The sequence below is a fragment of the Alosa pseudoharengus genome, unplaced genomic scaffold (assembly GCF_046254945.1).
Source record: "Alosa pseudoharengus isolate Yale_2024_CS ecotype anadromous, Long Island Sound unplaced genomic scaffold, YU_APseudo_1.1 YU_APseudo_1.1_scf_18, whole genome shotgun sequence".
Lineage (NCBI taxonomy): Eukaryota > Metazoa > Chordata > Actinopteri > Clupeiformes > Clupeidae > Alosa > Alosa pseudoharengus.
Genome location: NW_027468650.1, coordinates 4,487,990 through 4,511,576, shown reverse-complemented (window position 1 = coordinate 4,511,576; position 23,587 = coordinate 4,487,990). Strand labels below are relative to the sequence as shown.

At 44.3% G+C, this 23,587-nt stretch overlaps 1 protein-coding gene across 1 annotated transcript in view; it reads right to left on the bottom strand.

Moving 5' to 3' along the window:
• Positions 1-23,587, bottom strand: part of tpk1 (thiamin pyrophosphokinase 1) — a 58,554-nt gene that overhangs the window by 1,305 nt on the left and 33,662 nt on the right. The window contains exon 8 of the mRNA XM_076290123.1: positions 23,315-23,426. Coding sequence (XP_076146238.1) covers positions 23,315-23,426 — 112 coding nt within the window. The remainder of the gene's footprint in view (positions 1-23,314; positions 23,427-23,587) is intronic.

The window sequence follows — 23,587 nt, the reverse complement described above, 5'->3', positions numbered from 1 at the left end:
CGGCAACCCTCCGGTTACAAGTCCAAAGCACTAACCAGTAGGCCACGGCAACCCTCCGGTTACAAGTCCAAAGCCCTAACCAGTAGGCCACGGCAACCCTCCGGTTACAAGTCCAAAGCCCTAACCAGTAGGCCACGGCAACCCTCCGGTTACAAGTCAAAGCACTAACCAGTAGGCCACGGCTGCCCCAAACTGGTGGTACTGAGATCAAATTATTTGATGAGCAAAAAAAGTGAAATCGGCTCAGTAGAACCACATGGCGGCTCTGAAGTTGGAGTTTGAGTTGCACTCTGCTGCCCCAAATCAAAACAGAACCTAAATGAGACTCAATCTGTCACTCCATTAGAACTTTTCTCACCTTTAAATTCAATACACTGACTTCTTTGTATTACAAACCTCTCCACAGACTAGAAAACAACTCGACGGCATATGTGCCCAAGAAACCCCAATGAACCTGGCGATTTGCAACACTTCTCCCCCTTTTCTTTATCTGTTTTTTGCCTTTGCTCCCCTGGGCTCAGAGAATAGAGATGCCAAGAGCTGGCGTATTGATGTTCTCATTAGTGAGTCCCCCCAGGAAGTGGCCTCACATACCCTAGTGTGCGTAAGCGCCCCGCAGCGCTGGCCTCCCCCCATTCTGTCTGCCCGCTCGCTCGGTGGAAAGCCCAAACGCCGTCGGACCGCTCCGCTGGGCGCCAGCGAGAGTTCGGCACCCTCCCACCCCACCCCCCCCCTGGCCCCCACCACGTTTTGAACCATCTGCTTCAAAAAACGCAGTCATTATGTGTGAGCACTGGGCATGTAGAGCATGAAGAGCCCAGTGGATCGGCCCGTCCTTTCAAAACAAATATTCTTCTGCTCTTGGCAGCAACGAATCGGCTTTGGACATGAATAGTGGGAGGACTTTAGAACCTTGGTGGTCGAGGAGAGGAGGAGGGGGGTGGTGGTGGGGGGGTCTATTCCCTTCACACAAAGATGACTTCCCACAGTCTCCTGCATTGATTACTGAGCCATGGGGGGTTAGGGGGGCAGCCTGGGCTTGTGGAGTGAATAGAGTTATAACCAAATGATGGGGGTCAGAAGGAACTCCTCAAGTCAGCAATAATGATTAAAAATAGCACAACACAACACTGTCACAGGCAGAAATGTCAAATAGTAAATAATCAGGTAGCATTTGACCTGAGGGTTGATCTAATACCAGACATCACAAACAAACAGTGACCCCTAGTGGCAGCAATGGGTACAGCTCCAGCTTTGAATGTTAATGACATCCTGTCCACTTGTATTCAAAGATAATCTGTCAGTCCAAATCAGCATATGGAAAGTGACACACTGGGGCCGTCTGCTGGGATAACAACATGATGGGACTTATGTGCTATTTGCCCAAGCCTTTAACCAGCTAGTCATCTCAACACTCTACACTACTATTGATACTTCCTTAAATAAACTGTTTGGTTCTTACAGCCGTAGACAAAGGTATGTGAGCTTTATTAATGCTTTAAATATATTAGATTGAAAAAAAGAAGGGAGAGCAAATAACCACAGCAGATAAGGTCGTGTGGACATCAAAGACATTTAAAAAAAAAAGGCTTTGCACTCCTAAAGAAACAGGATGTTTTGCTGGAAGACAGAATGGACACAAAGGAGCAGAAGCAGAAGCTTTGCTTTATCAGTGGAGGGAACAATCCGTTTCCACTCTGAGCGCATGCTTTCCAAAGCAGAATATTTTCCTGCAGCTTTTGGGCACAAAGACACACCACTGCTGAGCCACTAGGGGGAGCAGAACACTCCCACATTAGAGAGAAGCTACAGAGTGATGCAACCTCCCAGATCAAACAGAATAGGAATACATGCAGCAGAAAATCAGCCCTGCTTATTCTACATGGAATACGGTCATCTCCAACGTGAAGTTGGCATTGAAAGCCAGTTAACAAGATTCATTGTGTGTGTTGGCTGGGTCTGCTAGTGAGAAATTCACAGAAAGAACGAGTGAATCCACAGATGAGTTTGTCCAGACGTATTGGTGCATCTAACTGAAGAGAATTACACATTCTGGGAATATATGTGAATATTAAGATTCAGCTGCATCTCTAAAATGGCCACAAAAACATCAACCACCACAAAACCACAGAAACCAATCATTCAATGCTTGGAATAGCTGCCTTGCTAATGAAGCTCTTCAACACAGCCTCCAAATGCCCCTCTATGCCTCCCAGGCCTTGTGTAATCAGACTGGAGAGGTACCCCCCCCCCCTTTCCCTCTCTCTAACTCTCTCTCTCTCTCTCTTTTCCTCTCTCTTCTCTACAGTTTTTTTCCACTGCTTACACACTAAATCTTTGCTCGTCACACAATTTTCTAAACATGTCTTCCAAACATCATTACCCCTCACCAAATCTGCAAAACCATACACTAATTCTCAGTGTTTGACTCAGTTTTCAATTTACTAAAACACATTTTGCAAAACACCACACACAATTTTCTACCTAACACACAACAATCTAACAGGAAGTAACTTGATTTTGTTTTTCAAACAACCCATCAAAATGCCACACTAAATCAGTGCTTCACTCTCTCTCTTCACATGTGTAAACACTCATTACTTTACTGAACACCATCCAATCATTGCCTTAGTATAGGCCTATGAATAGATATACTCTTTTTTCCGGTTTAAATATTCAGAACCAATGCAGATACTTTGAAAAGAAAATTACAGTAATCGGACTTTAGCTTACAGTAATGTTCTACAAAAAGTTGACTTTATGTAAAACTTGTCTTTTTACTCTATTTTTGTTTGTCCCCATGTTACCATTAGCTCAATACATTTTTCTGTGCCTCCAGAAATGCCTAAGAACGCTTAGGATTGTTTGTTTCTGCAGTTGAAAGGGTCTATAAGCCTATGAATACATACTGTACACTGTGAGTATTGAAAATGTGTGTAAACAGTAAACAAAAAAACGGTAACTCTCTCTCCCTCTCTCCCTCCAACTCTCTTTAGCTCTCTCTTTAACTCTTGAACTTTGGACCCACAATGGCTGCCTTGCACTACTCCACTTGTACACTTGCACACTTTGCAATTTGTTGTTGTTGTCCTATTGTCCTGAAAACACAACACTTCTGCTTGCACCACTATGCCACTTGCTTACTTAGGTCAAACAGAACTACCTCAGCCATTTATTGGCCTGACTGCACTTATTATATTGACTATCTATGCACAATTGCACAATTTCAACCCATTTTTGCTGCTCTTATTTCTTCATTGTATGTGCCTTCTTATTTACTTTTTATTGTTTACCTGAATGTTATGTTTGTCTGTGGACTTAATTGGTAAAATATGTCCAAATATATTCACCGTGGGATAGTGAGAAACGTAATTTCGATCTCTTTGTATGTCTTGGCATGTGAAGAAATTGACAATAAAGCAGACTTTGACTTTGAACTCTCTCTCTATAACTCTCTCTTTCCCTCTCTCTCTATAACTCTCCAACTCTCTTCCCCCTCTCTCTCTATCTCCCCCCCTCTCTCTCTCTTTCCCTCTCTCTCTCTCTCTCTCTCTCTCTCTCTCTCTCTCTCTCCGTCCTCCCTGCTCAGACAGGAGAGCGGATTAGCAGGAAAGGGGATGGTGTAGGATGGGAGTGTGTGTATGTATGTGTGTGTGTGTGTGTGTGTGAGAGAATGTGGTGCTTTGTCACCCAGCAGGGTGCCAAGCTGAGGATGAGTGTGTGTGTGTTTGGTGGGGGTGGGGGTACACGACAGATGGGTCGCTCCGTTGAGCACCGCATCTTTGCAGGAGGAAAAGTGCTCTACCCTGCTGGACAATGGCATTCCCAAAGACCTGGACCTGCCTCTGCGCGCCACGTATGATAATAGTTTGATAATAGTGTGTTCATATCTCAGGGGTGAAAATGATATCTAAACACACACACACACACACACACATACACACACACACCCTTAGTTTTATTAGTGTAATTAGGCTGAAAAGCATCAAAAGTACACTAACTACTTGTAGTTTGGGCAATCTGAGATTGCTATAAAACTGAACTAATCTGAGATTGCTATAAAACTGAACTAATCTGAGATTGCTATAAAACTGAACTAATCTGAGATTGCTATAAAACTGAACTAATCTGAGATTGCTATAAAACTGAACTAATCTGAGATTGCTATAAAACTGAACTAATCTGAGATTGCTATAAAACTGAACTAATCTGAGATTGCTATAAAACTGAACTAATCTGAGATTGCTATAAAACTGAACTAATCTGAGATTGCTATAAAACTGAACTAATCTGAGATTGCTATAAAACTGAACTAATCTGAGATTGCTATCTGAGATTGCTATAAAACTGAACTAATCTGAGATTGCTATAAAACTGAACTAATCTGAGATTGCTGTAAAACTGAACTAATCTGAGATTGCTATAAAACTGAACTAATCTGAGATTGCTGTAAAACTGAACTAATCTGAGACTGCTATAAAACTGAACTAATCTGAGACTGCTATAAAACTGAACTAATCTGAGATTGCTATAAAACTGAACTAATCTGAGATTGCTATAAAACTGAACTAATCTGAGATTGCTATAAAACTGAACTAATCTGAGATTGCTATAAAACTGAACTAATCTGAGATTGCTATAAAACTGAACTAATCTGAGATTGCTATAAAACTGAACTAATTGGCCACTAATTTGTGAATTTCAGTGCACTGATTTCACAGTGAGAAAAAACATTCCATTGCACTCACTGCATAGTTCCTCTCAGCATCTCTTTTCCCCAACAAATGTGCCCTTGCACTTTAAAGGAAGTCAAAGTCAAAGCAAGTAGTTTCTTTTTCATTTATTTTTTGTCTCTTATTTTAACGGACGTCCTATCTTGCTCAGGAGCTCCAACAAGAACACATCCTTGCAGGAGAAATACAAATGTAAGAAATAAATGCAGCTCCCTTAAAAGCGTCCTTAATCCCTTTCTGGGGCCTTTGGTAATCCCTAGTCACCGAGGGGCCGCAGCCCGGCGAAGCGTCCCGTGCTGAGGATCTGGCATATTGTGCGTTTCCCCTCGAGTCATTTGGCCTCGTCAGATTAGAGTGGGAGGAAAAGAGAAAAAAAAGAATCAGACTGAGCCAAAGGCGTTTGTGTAACAAGCACCGCTGTCTTCTGAAGGACTTGGTTCAGGGTGGCCCTGCTTAGAGGGAGGCGGCCACTAATCGCATCCATGTGCCACATCGCTCAGTTTGCAGAAGCTTCATTAGTAACCGCCTCCCCCTGCTTGATACTGATCGATGACTGACACGGTGACAGGAGCCAAAATGGATGCTCGCTCCTTCGCTTGCCCTTCTTGCTCATGGATAACAATGAAGCTATTTGCGTGCCGTAATTGCCACTTGGGCTATTAACTCACGGATACAATGTTTGCCCAAGAAATCACTCATGGCAGCTTCAGATAAAGACAACCGAAACTTCTGGTGGTGTGCTGTGGTTGCCGTCCACAACTTTTTTAATGCTACATTGAAATATTCCAATACAGATGCTTTGCTTTTTATCAGGCAACAGAGCCACACTGCAGTTCCATTAAAATCTTTACAGTTCCACAGGAGGGAGTCTAAGAGACAGAAATGCTGATGTTGGACTACAGTGGTCTGACCTTCAAATACAACATCTCCCTTTTCTGTCCCCGTGCCTGGAACTGGCTGACTCTATCAGGACATAGGAGTGAGGAGGGAGGGGCTAGAATGCATTGATTGTGTACTAAGGTTGAGTGCTTTTTGCAGATCGTTGACTTTTTTTCTCTCCTTTTTTCTTTGGCGTTGAGGGCGCAGTGTCAGTAAAGTAGCGTGGCAATAATGTCCATAAATAAAGAAATAAATGTAACAACATCTTGGGTCCATTTAACTGTGAGACTGTCAGGAAACGTGTTCGCAACTTTTGAGCCTGACCTCTGTTGCATCTCACCATGGAGCTTCACTGACGCTCCAAGGTCAAAAAACGAAGAATCTGATAAAGCGTTTAGCTGGCCTCTCGCTGATAGAAATCCTGTCATAGCCATTAGCGGTTTAAATGGCGGTGAGTCATTGCATCTGATAAGAAGTGCTTTTAGCCATACACATCGTGTGCTTCTACATTTGTCCCGTGCTTCAGAGAGCCAACGTTCAATAAAACCATTTCTCACCTTGGAGAAAACAAAGACAGTGCAACAGAGGGAGAGAATAAGAAGTCACTGGAGAGCCTTTGGGGAGAGGGACGCTAGAACTGTTTGAACAAGTTGAGTATAAAAAGTGTAGGCATGAAAAATGAATCAATGCCTCTTGGTATCTACGGGAAACAGAAAAATAAAGGACTAGATTTCAGGCGAAGGGGGGAAAAAAGCACTTGGATGACACAATGACACAACAAAAAGACGAAAGTGAAAAATTGTGAAACCCCTGAACTTCTGCACATAGAATAAAAAAGAAAAAAAAGAGAGATTAAGGTGTTATTTTGCAGCCATATAAGTCCAACTCCCCACTGCACAATTCTGAAAAACCCTAAAGAGTGAGCCATGCACTCAGGGCTTGGAGGGAGCCTGAGCGTTTACAAGAATGACGTTATCAAGATCGTGATGTAGACATCCGTGCTCTTATAAGACTCAGGATCATTTCAGACAGGCAGATGGTGAGCCATTTTCAACTAATAAAATGCAGATCTGTAAAATAAAAATGCAAATTTGGTCAATATTATTGGCATTGATGTTTTTCATCACAGATGATCACAGATATTATTTAGTTTATAGCTTATACAGTCATTTTATGGTACAGTACCTCTGGAATACTTAATACCTCTTGCCAATTACAGCAAATGAGAAAGGGAAGCAATGTTATCTGCAGCCAGGTGTGGCTATCTGTGTGGCTATCTGCAGCCAGGTGTGGCTAGTGCGGCTATCTGCAGCCAGGTGAGGCTATCTGCATTATCTGCAGCCAGGTGAGGCTATCTGCAGCCAGGTGAGGCTATCTGCAGCCAGGTGTGGCTATCTGCAGCTGCAGACATTTCGGTAACACTTTACTCAAGAGAATTTACAGATCATCTGTTGAGATTCAAGTTCAATAGGTAAAATTGTTGTTGACCACTGAACATAACCTTAACCAAACCCAGCCCCTAACCGTAACCTTAACCAAACCCAACCCCTAACCGCAACCTTAACCATAACCTTAACCATAACCTTAATAGAGCTTCACTGGGAAAACGTTGCATGAATAACTAAAAGAGGTTTCATTCAGACCAGTCGACTGTCAGTATTCAGGCTCTTCAAAGTGCACGTAGGACATTTTATAGAAGTACAAGTGGGACATTTTGAAATGCACAGCAAAAGAAAACTCATGCTTTTTTACTATTTGGTACTGTTTGGTTCATTTCAGTGTGCTTTAAGGGTATTTGTTTAAAGTGCTCTACGCAAAGACAACAACAACAACAAAAAAGCATCAATGACTCATTCCTCAGACTGAAGCCAGACTGAAACATTTCCGCAACAGGCCTGAGCCGTAGGCTGATCACTCCACAGCGTTTGCTCAGTCACTTCCAGCAGCACTAATGGGGCCAACAGGCCAAGGACTAGACATGCTGCTAATGTGCCATTTTCCAAGAAAAGCTACTTTTGTTCACATTGCGAATTCATTCAAAACACTTAAGACAAGCTGTTTGTCAAATGAGGTGTGCATTTGAATTTGTGTAAGAAAACTACTCCTGTGTCCCCAGGAAGTCAACACCAACCCCCCCCCCCCCCCACAGACATCCGTCACCGCCTTCTGTCAAACAGATTAACACTCCAAAAGCCTCTCCTGCCCCCAGCCTCGTATGACAATTAAACCCCAACTGCAAACTTCAAATCTGCTGACATGCTCTCTCTAGTTTGGAAAAGGAGTCCAATGTTAAATTGCATTTGGTCCGACTGAATAGCTGTCACTTCGCTGGGGCTGTTGTCTCTTGGAGACGAGCACTTTGTGACTCAACAAAAGCTGTCAGAGCGTTTTCTGGTGAGGCTCAAGGCTTCGCTCCCTCTCCTCCCTCTCACTCCGTCGTTCGGATGTGCAAATAGACCTACTCGCTATCATTTGACACTCTCTCCATTTCAGCATCCCAAAGAGTTTAGCATTCTGCTGAAGTCTCTGCTGTATTAAAGTTCCAACACTACATAGAGCCCTAATTTACTGGAGGCTAAAAGAGAGACCGAACAGCATTATTCAGGACAGGAATTTCTGTGTGGTGTTTTGACTCCTCTCCTTCTATTGCATCTGGCTAAGAGAACATGATTACATCATTTCACATTTCCAGCTGGATGCCCTCCCGGCAAGCCTGCATGTCCGTCTCATTCCAAACAGGAAGTAGTTCATCTCAAATCTCTGTAGATGGCCAAGTGTCTTGTACATTTAGCATGACCAAGCATCACTAACAACCTGCTTGGCATAGCATGACCAAGCATCACTAACAACCTGATTGGCATAGCATGACCAAGCATCACCAACAACCTGCTTGGCATAGCATAACCAAGCATCACTAACAACCTGCTTGGCATAGCATGACCAAGCATCACTAACAACCTGCTTGGCATAGCATGACCAAGCATTACTAACAACCTGCTTGGCATAGAATAACCAAGCATCACTAACAACCTGCTTGGCATGATGGGAGCCACTGGGTGTCAGTAAGCTCACTATCCATGATGGTTATCTGGGCTGTAAGAGAGAAGCAAGCCATTCCCAAGACTTCACCGTTTCCACCTAATAACCACCCCCACAACTGGTAAAATCACAGCAATCGATATTTCAACACTATAGCTTATGCACATTTGGGCCTTCAGGGAGTAATCAGTTCATTATAATTGACCACAGAGTGATAAATAGTTTAATTAATGTGTCGCACAAATGTGTGGGGTTAGCATATCGGCATGTTTCAAATGGCCACTGAAACTCTGTGTGCCTCAACAGCCCTCTGTAATTAGCACCATCAGAAAGCCCAAACTGTGGGGAAAACAGCGCCTCGAGTAGATTTCAGCTTCATTTTACGTACAGCTTGATGTTCCAACACACCATTTGGAAACAACCAGCTGTTTGAGCACTTAATGGATGTTAATTTTCACATGTCAAAAGAGCAAAACGCTACCATGCCATTAAGCAATTAAGTCATTTACCAACCACATCAATTCACTTCAACTTTGCATCCTCTATTGCACCACAACATCGAACACTACAACAGTGATTAAAGAACCTTAATCAGCGTTTCCCAATTTACCATGTTTCCAAATGAAAGCCCAAGAGGCAATACACTCTAGATTCAGAATGAATGTGTGATCCGATTTGCATGTGGGCTTTAGCCATTTCATGGAATATACATCTGGGTGTGATGGCCTCAGCACAGTCTCTCAGTGGAGTAAACCCCGGGATACAGGCTAGACCAAACAGACATTTAAAAAAAAAGTATTTTCCACAAAAGCTGAGTCCCAAACCATAATCCCCAGTCTGTGTTGTGGCTGGTGGGTATAATAGCAAACTGAGGTATAAGCTGCAAGGTATTTTCCTCTCCTGTCGAACCAGACGCAGGGAATAAAGATTAACATCAGGGTCCTAAAAGGACACCGGCGACGGCGAGGAAACCTTCAGCTGACCTCGGCAACTGTGCTCAGTGACCACGGCCCCCTCGACACCTTCAGACTCTCCCAGGGTTCCGCTAGAGCACATTACACAAAGGCTTTAATTAAAAACAAACCGGAGGAAATTGCAAGGCCTAATTTTTCAAAGCAGAGGTTTCAATTTTTTTAGAGCTTGTTAGAGCAAGCACAAAAAAAAGAAATCGATACCTTGGAGACATGCAGTGGACGCACTGACTGAGACTGCTGTTTATACATAAAATACAGGGAGAATGAGACGGGGGGGGGGGGGGATTGCTCACAGTAAAGCGATGCAAACATATTTCACCCGCATTAGTAGTTGTTTTCTGTGCTTGTGACGTGCAGCGGCGCATCATTTTCAGATGTGGATGATTAAGGTGTTGGAGACGGCTGCGCCATTGATCACGCTTAGCTTTATTTAACTATAACGGGTCGTCAATAAACAGGGCACAACGGTGGAAGCCGGGAATTGAACCGACAACTTTCAGGCTACTGCACGCTAGCCCTAACCTGACATTAGCCAGATGAATGTCGTTCCGCTTAGCTACGCCTAGCTTCACTCACATCCATCTAGAACCTCTTCCATTGAGAGTGATTTCTCCAACCGACTTTATGGTTCAGCCAATCAGGACGCAGGGCGGGAGTTTCATAGATAGCGTAGTGACATAGCGTAGAAGGGACTGTGAGACTGTTATCAGCGTCACGGGTTGGCTTCGATGTGAGTGGTTGAAGTAGCACGTCAATAGATGACGGACAGGTGGGTTATTCAATCATATGCAAGCATTTTTTGATTAGGTCCAGCCTTCTGAAGCAACACTTCAATGGATCGGTTCCAGATGGATGAGTGGAGCTAGGCGAAGCGAAATTCATCTAGCTAGGGCCAGGTTAGTGCAGCGGCGCATCATTTTCAGATGTGGACGATTAAGGTGTTGGAGACGGCTGCGCCATTGATCACGCTTAGCTTTATTGCTAAGCTGCTATAACCACAACTATAACGGGTCGTCAATAAACATGTCGCTGAATGGAATCTCCCTTCTCTCTGCAAAACCAAAAAGTCCTGCATAAAAGATCAAAAAGGCGCAGAAGCACCAGCTGTCGTACACCGCTACAACCCTGCTTGTTCTTGTGTCAGCTAGTGATTGGAATATTCATTTGCTCCAGCGACTATCCTTGACTTTTTTCCCTGTTTTCTCTCACTGGCATATAACTCCCTTTTTTATGTTCAAACAAATGCATGGACCTATTCATTATGTTTACAAGAGAGACACTGGCATTTCGGTTTTTCTCTTCTTTTCTTTTTGTTATCAAGTTTTTTTTATTGTATTTTATAATTCATACAAGCAACAAACAGAAATACATCTAAGACAACAAATAAGATACAACATACAACCACATTCACTCCCCCCCCAGGTCTTGCTCCCCCACCCCAGCCCAAAAAGAAAGACATTCGGTTAATTGAAACAGCTCAACAAAGTTGATAAAATTATATACCAAGTTAGGACGGAAGACGAAAAGAAAGAGAGTAGGACATACTGTCCTGACATACTGGCAATAAAAGATGACCATAAATGAATGTTTTTAGCCTAAGCGCCATGCATGGCCACAGGTTTCTCTAGCTTAGCCAGATCTATAACTGTGTCACACAGTGTTGATAGGACAGATGAGGTGCTTTCCATCTCTGTGCTATAAGCTTCTTGGCGGCAGTAAGGCCTACCAGGAGCCAGTGTTGGTGCATCAAAGAAAGGTCTAGACCGTTGTTTGTCTTCTTCTTTGCACTATGAGACACTGCAGGAGGCAATCCCACTGTGTCTAACTGCAAAGGAAGGTCCCCATGTTAATTGTATTCCTTTCATCTGCTAGAGAGGGAAGTTAACAATCGTATAAAGCAACACAGCCTATTATATCAAGCAAATGACCCCTCACCTCTATCAGGGGTAGGCATCTGCAATTAGGACTTGGAGAATGACGGAGCTTTTTTTTCAGTCACTTTGCTTTATACTAGAAGGCTATCCTTCATGTGCATAGTTAAGCTCACATCCCCCATCCAGAGTTTAGCATTTGTCAGTACATTTGTCAGGAGTGAGACATTGTTTTGAACCTACTGAAAAAATGGAACCTGTCGACCTATTGATTGACTTTGGTGTGATGGGACGTCAGGGTTTACTAATGGGTTATTAGACCTATTAGACCTAATGATTGACATTGGTGTGATGGGACGTCAGGGTTTACTACTGGGTTATTTACATTTGCTTTCTGTGTAATACTAAAGCAGAATATTTTGTGATGGGCAGTCAATTTAAAGCTTACTGGCAACGTTTGCAGGATGTTTAAATGCACAATCGTAAACATGTTGTGATGGACGACTCAGCAGTTATTTTCTAAAGAGAGGAAACAGCTCCATTAGGTTGGCAAAGAATAGAAAAAAAGCTCAAGTGCAGCATATCCATTGAAAACCGACAGACCTTTGAGCAACACTTAAAAAAAGAAGAAATAAAATGCATCTGTGGAAGTCTGCTCAGATGGTGCAGATTATCTAAATTTGGTTTACAATGTGAGACGCGTGCTCTGCATTGGACTGGATCTGAAAGCCTTGCAGACAGGCGGAGTGGTAAAAGAGTGGAGACTCCAGGGGGCCCAAATGACTGAGCATGTCGAGCTCAGCCAATTACCTCCAGCAGATCCCTTTCGGGATGTGTCTTAAATAAACAGAGCTGGCGGTTAGAAAATTAAACTGACACAGCTTTGAAGGCAATGTTCCCAGCCCCCTCCACTCTTCACCCCTATTTTGTGTAGACAATCTGCCCCCCCCCCGCACCCAACCAATAATGGAGGACGTAATAGAGAGGGAGGGGCCAAATGTGGGGGAGATCTACCTGTTCTACCTGATGAGTCATTAGAGAGCAAGAACGAGCCTCACCTGCCTCTCTGATGCTGTCAGCGCCATCATGTTTCAGAGGCACCTGACGGGGGAGTGTGTTCTAACACACACACACACACACACACAGGCACAGGCACAAACACACACACATACACACACACACACACAGGCACAGACACACACACACACACACACACACACACACACACACACACACACACACAGGCACAAACACACACACACACACAGGCACAGACACACACACACACACACACACAGGCACAAACACACACACACACACACACACACAAAAACACACACACACACACCCTCACCCACACACAAAAAGGCACACACACACACACACACACACACACAAACACACACACATACACACAGGCACAAACACACACACACACACACACAAAGGCACACACACACACATGTATTCATGCACAGAGGTAGACGTACACACAAGGGCATATTGAATGGGGCCCAAATTGAGCACATTCTCTCTGGATGTGCAGCTCCATGGGCCTCGGACCTGCTGCAGCCTTTGGACACAGCGTCCACGGGGGAGGGAGACACAGGGGCAATTCGGCAGGAAGCAAATAGGACTCGGTAGGATGCGTAGACAACATCACACGCGCCTCTATCCTTTATCCCGCACGGCTTTTCCAATTCCCCTGTTCACACATTACGTGCACATACGAGGCGGAACCTTAAAGCTGCTCATTTGTTTTCTGTAACTGGATAGTACGTGCCGACAGTTAATAACACCAATGCACCTCACAACGTGGTCGCCCTTTTGGGGCTTGTCTTCTCACAGTTTTAATAAAGGTCTTAATTTTCTTGTCGGTTGAGCAACAAGACAAAAAAAAAAAAAGCAGGAGCCTTAGTTTGAGAGTTTACAAAAGTGTGGTGCATCATAATGCAATCTCGGTTAGCAGAGTGCTGTCGCTGAGGAGCATTCCATGGCCAGGGAATAACCTCAATCAGCCTCGCACGGATCATGCACCCCCGCCCCCCCATTTCATTCCCTTTAAAGGGGATTGAATAGGCTGCCGTTGCTTCTGTCAATAACCCCGAAGTAGCGTTCAGTAATGCATCCTGTTCGTAGCCTTATGACAACCTTTAATAGTCAGCCTTCATTCCCCCGCAACGCCAGTCCCCTTGGGGATAAAGCAGCAACGGCCCATAAAGTCGTTCCATTACAGATCTATTACTACCAACGAGCCGCAGGGGCTGCTAAGCCACTAAGGAGCGCGCGTGTCAGCGCGTCTGCTATTAAACAACAGCTAATGAATTGTCCACAACCTCCATCTGGCCTCTCCTCAATGTCATTGTCATTTCTCAAAGAGATTCGGTTCATTTGTTCTACATCAGCACATCCTAAAAGTCTTTAGAGAAGCCGTTCTAGAGATGGTCTCACATTGACACCAGGGCCGTCAGATGAAACCTGATTTAAAGAAACAATATGGCCACTGGAACACTGGACACAATATGGCCACTAGAACACTGGACACAATATGGCCACTGGAACACTGGACACAATATGGCCACTAGAACACTGGACACAATATGGCTACTGGAACACTGGACACAATATGGCCACTGGTACACTGGACACAATATGGCCACTGGAACACTGGACCAGAGACGGTTGATAAAGCGATACGATTCATAAGAGGGTAAATTATGGCACGCTGTGACGTAGGGTTCGAAGCGGTCACGCCCATTTAGGAGTCTAGCGGGAGGTCCAGTGTCCATGTATTCCTATGGGAGAAATGAACATTTTCTCGGAATATGACCAATCCCTTAGCCCTACATTCAGCGATGTAAGTTTTGAACCCATTTTCTACAAGCCACATGTCTTCCTTTTCCGACATTGAAATTGTATTTTCCAACGAAACAAATAAAGACAAAAATAGCTTTGTTCGTGATCTGTCTCCTCAAAGCTCTAGAGACTACCACAAAGTTGCTGAACATATGTTATTTCAGGTTTGTTTGCAACAATATAAGTTTAACCAAAGTTCTTAGCTGCTAGCTAGCTAGCGAACATTCCCATTCACTTTACGTTCACTGTGCTAACGTTAGCTAGCTAGCTAGCTAGCTCGTTTAACGGGGCAAAATTAAATTATTCATTTCGTGTCCGAAAGAGTGTTTCATTGGCATCACACACAAACAATGACTGTAAAATAGTATACAAAATTATATGTATATGTTATTATTGCTTATTCAGAGAAAAGTTTATGTTTTGACACGCCTATTTAGGAGTCCGGAACTAGTGCCATTTCGTTCCATTGGTGAATCGTCTAATGATTCATCTTAGTTAACTATAGAATCTTTGATATGGCCACTGGACACAATATGGCCACTGGTGTCACTCCCCGATGTGAGTCGCTACCGGATGTGAGTCGCGCATGCGTCACTTTGCTACTTTGCGACTACCAGTGCTGTTAGCCACAGAATAATGACATTAGCCTACACAGCAGTGATGTATTATTTAGCGTAAGGCATCACATTTTCACGCCATGATCTCTAATGTCAGTTCTAGATTATAGGCTGAAGTAGCCTGCTAGCGAGAGACTTCTGTAATATCAATACAAATTGACCTACATAACGAAGTTTGTTCACTGCTGGCAAGTAAGAAGTAAGTAAGCAATCAAGCACAACAAAGGCTGTCACTTGAATGGCGTTTGCTAACGTTAGCAATCAAACAATCTTAGATAGCTAAAACGTTTTTGAAACAGAATAGTTAATTATTTTATGGATTTCAGTCGGATCCCTTGGCGTTATGCCGTAAAACCTATCAATCTGAGCATGCGTGACTCACATCGGGGAGTGACAACTGGAACACTGGACACAATATGGCCACTGGAACACTGGACACAATATGGCCACTAGAACACTGGACACAATATGGGCACTGGAACACTGTGTCACTCCCCGATGTGAGTCGCTACCCGATGTGAGTCACGCATGCTCAGATTGATAGGTTTTACGGCACGTTTCAAAACCGTTTTAGCTATCTAAGATTGTTTGATTGCTAACGTTAGCAAACGCCATTCAAGTGACAGCCTTTGTTGTGCTTGATTGCTTACTTACTTGCTTACTTGCCAGCAGTGAATAAACTTCGTTATGTAGGTCAATTTTTATTGATATTACAGAAGTGTCTCGCTAGCAGGCTACTTCAGCCTCTAATCTAGAACTGCCATTAGAGATTATGGCGTGAAAATGTGATGCCTTATGCTAAATAATACATCACTGCTGTGTAGGCTAATGTCATTATTCTGTGGCTAACAGCACTGGTAGTCGCAAAGTAGCAAAGTGACGCATGCGCGACTCACATCCGGTAGCGACTCACATCGGGGAGTGACACACTGGACACAATATGGCCACTGGAACACTGGACACAATATGGCCACTGGAACACTGCCTATGCAAATTGAGGAACACAGAGGTGCTTGTTTGAACTGCTTATTAAATGGCTCTCAAAGTCTGCAGAATATATCACAGTAACACTGAGAAACACTCATAATATGCCAGAGCCGTTACAAATGGCTTCTCATTTTGACCGAAAACACAGTTATTGTGGCAAAGAAGCTTTTATTGCCCCCCCCCCCCCTTTAAAATAGAGCAAAATATGAATTCCTTTATCCATTTCACCATGGAGAACCAATCAAGCATGGCAGGGTACGAGTAGTGACCGCAGGGCTGTTAGATTAACTGGACTAATACGAAGCAGTATCAAGCTGCTGAGGACTTTGTGTTGTGTGATTCTGTGGGCCGGGGGGGGGGCTGAGTTGCTGAAGGCCTCGCTACACACACAAGCCTTCAGGTCAGGCGTCGCTGCACTGCACTCACAGCTAGTCTCAGGACACGGCCTTGCTTTTAGGGGACCCCATTAGATTATTTGAGAGTAATGCAAAAGGCACCGACTGGGACGTCCGCCGAGGGCAGGTGATTATCTCAAACGAGAGGGAAATGAAGGCTCCCCCGCCGACCTGTGTGTGCTCTGGGCTCTCCTGATTGATAGCTACTGTGGAGGCGCTCTGCATGGACAGTCTTATTTGGGCCTTCTTATTAGGCTCTCATGGCTCACATGTGTGTGTGTGTGAGAGAGAGAGAGAGAGGGAGAGAGTGTAAGCTTTTTGAATTGAATTTAGTAAGAGTATAAGTAGTACACAAGAGACTCCAGATGACTGACAAGTGTGTTCTACACATGTGTGTGTGTGTTCCTTGTGTCATATGCAGTAGTATAAGTATAGTATATATACTCTTTTGATCCCGTGAGGGAAATTTGGTCTCTGCATTTATCCCAAAGTATGTTAGGAAGTGGAATCTTGCTCGTCAGCTCTGTCTATGAATACCAACGGTCGGAGAGTAGTAGACTGAACATTTCAAAAGAAAGATATTTTTTAACACTTCAAAATAACATTTGATAAATGAACCTTAAATTTTTCAGTAGCCATAGGTCTGTAGATTTGAACAAAATCTGATTTTGTTTACCGTGCTCAGAGTTTGGTGCTGGGCTGGTGGGTGCCCTATTTCCGCCCAGTGGAGCTCCAAGCGGTTTTGTACACGCAGCCTTACAGCACTGTTTACAGCTCATTGAGTCACTGTACAGTACAATGTAATTTTTGGTACACAGCTAATTTAGATACACTTATGGGGTGGATGCCTGCGTTTCTTTAGAAATCCACCGTCTTGGTTTGTATAGAAATGAATATTAAGTGACACATACATGTAAAAGGACGAAAATACGGCACGGGTAGAAATAGGTAACTTTCCGATAACATCAAAAACTAAGAGTATTGTATTTGGTTGTAATCATTCCTTATGCAACACGACTTGTTCTCAAATGTCCATATAAAACAAACATCCACTTACTCTTACACTGGTTAAAAGACGGGGATGGGCTGAAAGCTTCATTAGTCTCAACTTGGACCATTTTAAATAACAAAACCCGACTGAATACGATCTTTTCTACAAAGGTTCTAATACCCACTTATTATTATATTATTGTTTAATTATAATTGTTGTACTGTCGGACCCCAGGAAGAATAGCTGGGACTTAGGGACAGCTAGTGGGCATCCTATAAAAAATAAATGTCAGTGTAGCCCCAGGCATCTGTCTTCAATCAGACCACACAAACTGGCACGGTTTTGCACATTGCTAAACACACACCTTCTAGAGTTATACGGGTGAATAAATGAACAGCGCTGCAGCCTTGAGGTTCATCCACGCTTATTTAACTTTTCAAATTACGACTCTATGCAAATTGGGGAAAAGGAATCAATTTCTAACCCTAATCAATTAGGCACCCTGTGGAGTAATGATAGAAGTCTATGGAGTAAAAGGAAAACGTGCTGTGAGACTCTGTTTGTCAATGTATTTGGAAAGAAAGTCTCATTGATTGTATAAATGATTTCAACATTTATACAGAGAGCTCCACCAGGTGTGTGTGTGTGTGTGTGTGTGTGTGTGTGTGTGTGTGTGTGACTCGAACATTTCAACTAAAATAAGCCCCTGGGTAAGAACAGCAGAACACCTCACAGGCTTGCTAGTGAGGTTTAGTATTTCTCAGATGATTTATTCATCAGTCAGCATACTGCTGCACTGTTTTCATCATACACAATATCAAACATCAGACAACATCGACAATTCCCTCTGAACTCATGCTACTGGAGATATTAGCTGTTCAAATCAATAATATTAAAGAGCTGCCACACAAAGCTATTGTCATCTGGGGGGGGGGGGGGGGGGTTGGGGGGTGCTGTTATGAATACTCTAATGTGGTACTTACCGAAGGCATAGACACTATGTTCTCAAGAATTGTAACATCACTTTTTAAAAGTTTTAATTAATTTAACAATACTTATGGGTGCTTTCAGGCAATATTAGCCTTTCCAATATAGCAACCCTACTGATACATGTTATTTAAAACCATGGCACAGTGTTGAGTGTCAGGGATACCCTCTGGTTCAAATGCAAAATGTTTCAATTCTCAAGAGGTAAGTCTAGAGGTCCACTGGCCAAATGTTATGTCAATGTTAATATAGGTACAGTCTACTCAGTGAAGCTCTGCAGCTCACCAGTTCATAAACCGCAATGGCTGCAAAAGCCTTCTTATGGAGCTACTTCCCACCTAAAACTGCTATGTAAGCCCAATGACAATGATAAACAACTTCATTCTATGGCAACTGTGGGGAGAGTAAAACTGCCAAGAGAGGCAACTTCATGTCGGTGAGTTCCGACACATTGTTATGAGGAAAAAGTAGCAACACAGTGAGATGTTTCATTTGTGCAGCCTTAACTTGCTTCCTGGAACAAAGCGAGACACATGATAATTAACGAATCAGACTAATGCCATTGTGTTAGCGCAGCTAGTCACAGCACTTCGTTTCCCCCTTTGGTTCTTCTGCGTCTGAGCATGACTGGAGTAGAGCGCCCGCGCACACACACACACACACACACACACACACACACAGCAGACCACGGCGCACCCACGCATACAGACACACACACACACACCATCCAGACTCTCCAGAAGTGACGCACACGCGCATACACACACACACACACACACACGCGCACCCATGCACACACACAGCAGACTGAGGCGCACCCGCGCATACGCATACACACACACACACACACACACCACACACACACCATCCAGACTCTTCAGGAGTGACGCACCTGTGCGCACACACACACACAGCAGACTGACTCTCCAGGAGCGGTGAGCTGCTGCTTATCTGCAATAAGAGGCTGGCGGAGGACGATGGAGAGCTGACCCTGTCCGCAGAGACAGTCCTGACCTCCAGAGGGCGTCGTCCACTTCCTCTCATCACTGCGGAGGTGTGGGGTGTGGGGCGGGTGAGGGCTGCAAGGCCAGACTGTCAGGACCACAAGGTCCGAAAGGTTTCTGGCAGCCAGCCGCAAATTAGCATCCCGCCAGAGATGGCAAAAGTACTCACTTCCAGTACTCAAGTAGAAGTACAAATACTTGTGTTAAAAATACTCTGGTAAAAGTAGAAGTACTGATTTAACTTCTTTACTCAAGTAAAAGTAACAAAGTACAGGCTTGGAAATTTACTTAAAGTATAAAAGTAAAAGTAGTCTTGTGAATGACAACAATTTTTTATGTGAGTGCAAGAGAGCCAGTCTCTCTTTTTAAATCTTCCCATAACCTATGCTAATGGTTAAGATGTCCTAATGCTGGACATCTTTAGAAAGCTAAGATAGAGAGTTTCTTAGGAAGCACTGGCACAGAGTTACAGAGCCTAGAATATTGTTTTTTCTTTCTGCCGGATTAATAAGCATCTCTGAATTGACCACATTTCAGCCCTCTAGGTCACTTGATATGATTTTAAAAACACAACTGAGCCCTAGCACCAGGTCTTGTGAAGCTGTGTGCAAAAGTACATCTATGTAGAATGAAAAATAAGTACTTTAGATCATTATTTGCCAAGGTATGCTCATGCGTTTTGTAATGCCCTATGGAAACTCCCCATAGGACTTTTGGTTACCCAAAATGCATACTGACAATAAAAGTATGCATTTCTGTAGACTATTTGGATTGTCATTTTCTGATATAGAATGACTACACAAAATCCAATAATTACACCGAAGTCTCTATTTTTGCATTTTCTTTGTTGGCTTCATGGGTGTGTATAAGATGGACTATACATCTGTACATATATACTGTACTATATTGGATAAAACAATATGAATATTTAATTCCTATGGATTTCTGTGAATATTTCAAGGCCAGGAATGTTGAGGTAAAATCAGAGGTGGGTAAACTATGAATTCTGTGATCACGGTAAGGTGGACTGCGCAATGCGGTATTAGATTTTTAGAAAAGGCATTCAGAACATGTTTGATGATGGTGGAGGTTATTGTCCAATGTTTATAACAATATAAGTGGTTCATAGAGTGTTGATGAGTGTACATATTGTTATTGTGGATAATACAGTGAGATTTGTAAATGTTAACAGTTGTATTGGTGAATAAACTCTTTTGAGAGGTGGATAAACTCTAATAAGAGATGGATAAACTATTTCTGAAATTTCAGAAGTGTAAACTGTGTTTACTTGCGTTTAGCCTCCACTACATCCCTGTTCAAGACCCAATGCTGCATCTACTTATTGCTAAGGATATAGGCTACACTGCAGCTAGAAGTTAGGGAAGCATCAAAGGCGAGGAGAGGATGAGGGCATTTTTGACTAAATTTAATTAAGACATACTACTACGTGCTAACGTTAACATTACTGCCATCAAGCTGTAATGATTTGCCGCGAATGAATGCCGCCCAAATCTGTCGAGTCATCTTGTAGTGGTGCGTCAAGTGCAACTTATATTTCCATCCGCTATTGATGACACAAAAAATAACGGTAGGCTAACTCCATTGAATTTATTTGAAACTAAAGTAACGAGCCAGTTTTCTAAAATGTAAGGAGTAGAAAGTACCGATATTCGTGTTAAAATGTAAGAAGTAAAAGTAAAAAGTCGCCTCAAAAATAAATAGTAAAGTAAAGTAAAAATATCTAAAAAATCTACTTAAGTACAATAACGAAGTAACTTCAGTAACTTCCCATCTCTGCATCCCGCTAGCCACAAATTAGCATCCCGCTAGCCGCAAATTAGCATCCCGCTAGCCGGACTGTGCGGTCAGAAACCGGCCCGGCAACACACGAGCACGACAACACACGAGCACGACAACACACGAGCATTACAAGTGGGGTCTCGTCTCATGATGGTACTGCACTCATAATGGTACTGCACTCAGAAATTGGCCTGAATTTTAGTCTCTTTTGCATTTGTATGCAGGGATTCACCTGTGTGTGTTTTAAGTCAGACATCTGTCACATCGGCCCTGCCCCCATGGCCCCACGCCTCTATGCCTCCATGCCCCCACGCCTCTATGCCTCCATGCCCCCACGCCTCCATGCCTCCACGCCCCCACGCCTCCATGCCCCCACGCCTCTATGCCTCCATGCCCCCACGCCTCTATGCCTCCATGCCCCCACGCCTCTATGCCTCCATGCCCCCACGCCTCCATGCCCCCACGCCTCCATGCCCCCACGCCTCTATGCCTCCATGCCCCCACACCTCTATGCCCCCATTCGTCTCCACCTCCATCTTGGCTACGCCATCACGCCGTCTCCGAGTCTCTGCGGCCCCATTGAAGTGGGAGCGCTGCTTCAAGGCCCTTCAACGTCTGTCCAGCGACTCCAGCCATGCAAGATTCTGCTACACTCCTCACCTTAAACGCACACACTGTTCTGTGGGTGTCTTTCAAACGTGTGTGTGTGTGTGTGTGTGTGTGTGTGTGTGTGTGTGTGTGTGTGTGTGAGAGAGAGAGGCAGTGTACGGATGAAATTAGTTGTAGTCTGGGTGTGTTGTGGGTTCACCAGGGCATTTCAAATGATACTGTGCTGTGGATGAATTACTTGACAGTCCAAGGAGACGTAAACACACACTGCTCTTACATAACGCTCAGATGATGGATTACGGGCGAGAGCGCTGGCTTGATGGCTTTTACAATTCTGTGTGAACTATTTCATGCTCCCTGAGACGGTCTCACACGTCAGAAAGAGGTACCGGTGTGTGGTCAGAAGACGGTCCGTCTAGAGACGGTCTCACATGTCAGAAAGAAGTACCGGTGTGTGGTCAGAAGACGGTCAGTCTAGAGACGGTTTCACACGTCAGAAAGAAGTGCCGGTGTGTGGTCAGAAGATGGTGAGTCTCACACGTCAGAAAGAAGTACCGGTGTGTGGTCAGAAGACGGTCCCTCTAGAGACGGTCTCATCTTCATCACAAGACGCTACACATTGACCTCCATTACAGCTGAAATGACAGCGCACTGTCCCTCTCCCCAGTGTGGAGACGTGTGTATGGCATTGTGTTGAGACGTGTGTATGGCATTGTGTGGAGACGTGTGTATGGCATTGTGTGGAGACGTGTGTATGGCATTGTGTTGAGACGTGTGTATGGCATTGTGTTGAGACGTGTGTATGGCATTGTGTGTATGGCTTTGTGTGGAGACGTGTGTATGGCATTGTGTTGAGACGTGTGTATGGCATTGTGTTGAGACGTGTGTATGGCATTGTGTGTATGGCATTGTGTTGAGACGTGTGTATGGCATTGTGTGTATGGCATTGTGTTGAGACGTGTGTATGGCATTGTGTGTATGGCATTGTGTTGAGACGTGTGTATGGCATTGTGTGTATGGCATTGTGTTGAGACGTGTGTATGGCATTGTGTTGAGACGTGTGTATGGCATTGTGTGTATGGCATTGTGTTGAGATGTGTGTATGGCATTGTGTGGAGACGTGTGTATGGCATTGTGTTGAGACTACATGTGTTCAGTATGGTGACCACGTGCAACAGTGTGTGTAGGGTGGACCGTGCGCATGTGTGGTGTGTGTGTAGGGTGGACCGTGCGTGCGCATGTGTGGTGTGTGTGTAAGGTGGACCGTGCGTGCGCATGTGTGATGTGTGTGTAGGGTGGACCGTGCGTGCGCATGTGTGATGTGTGTGTAGGGTGGACCGTGCGCATGTGTAATGTGTGTGTAGGGTGGACCGTGCGCATGTGTAATGTGTGTGTAGGGTGGACCGTGCGCATGTGTAATGTGTGTGTAGGGTGGACCGTGCGTGCGCATGTGTGATGTGTGTGTAGGGTGGACCGTGTGCTGGTGTGGTGTGTGTGTAGGGTGGACCGTGCGCATGTGTGATGTGTGTGTAGGGTGGACCGTGCGCATGTGTGGTGTGTGTGCCGACTCACCCAGGTTCCACTTGAGGCCGCTGGTGTGTGTGCGGCAGGGCGCTCCGATGGGGATCAGGCTGCACCACGCTCCCTCCAGCCCTGTGCTCACATCCAGCTGGTGGCATCTGCCCTGCACACACACACACACACACACACACAGCAGAGAGGTCAATACACACACACACACACACAGCAGAGAGGTCAGCTCAGCTCACACTATCACACACGCAGCAGAGAGGTCAGCTCAGCTCACACACACACACACAGCACAGCACAGCACAGCACAGAAGA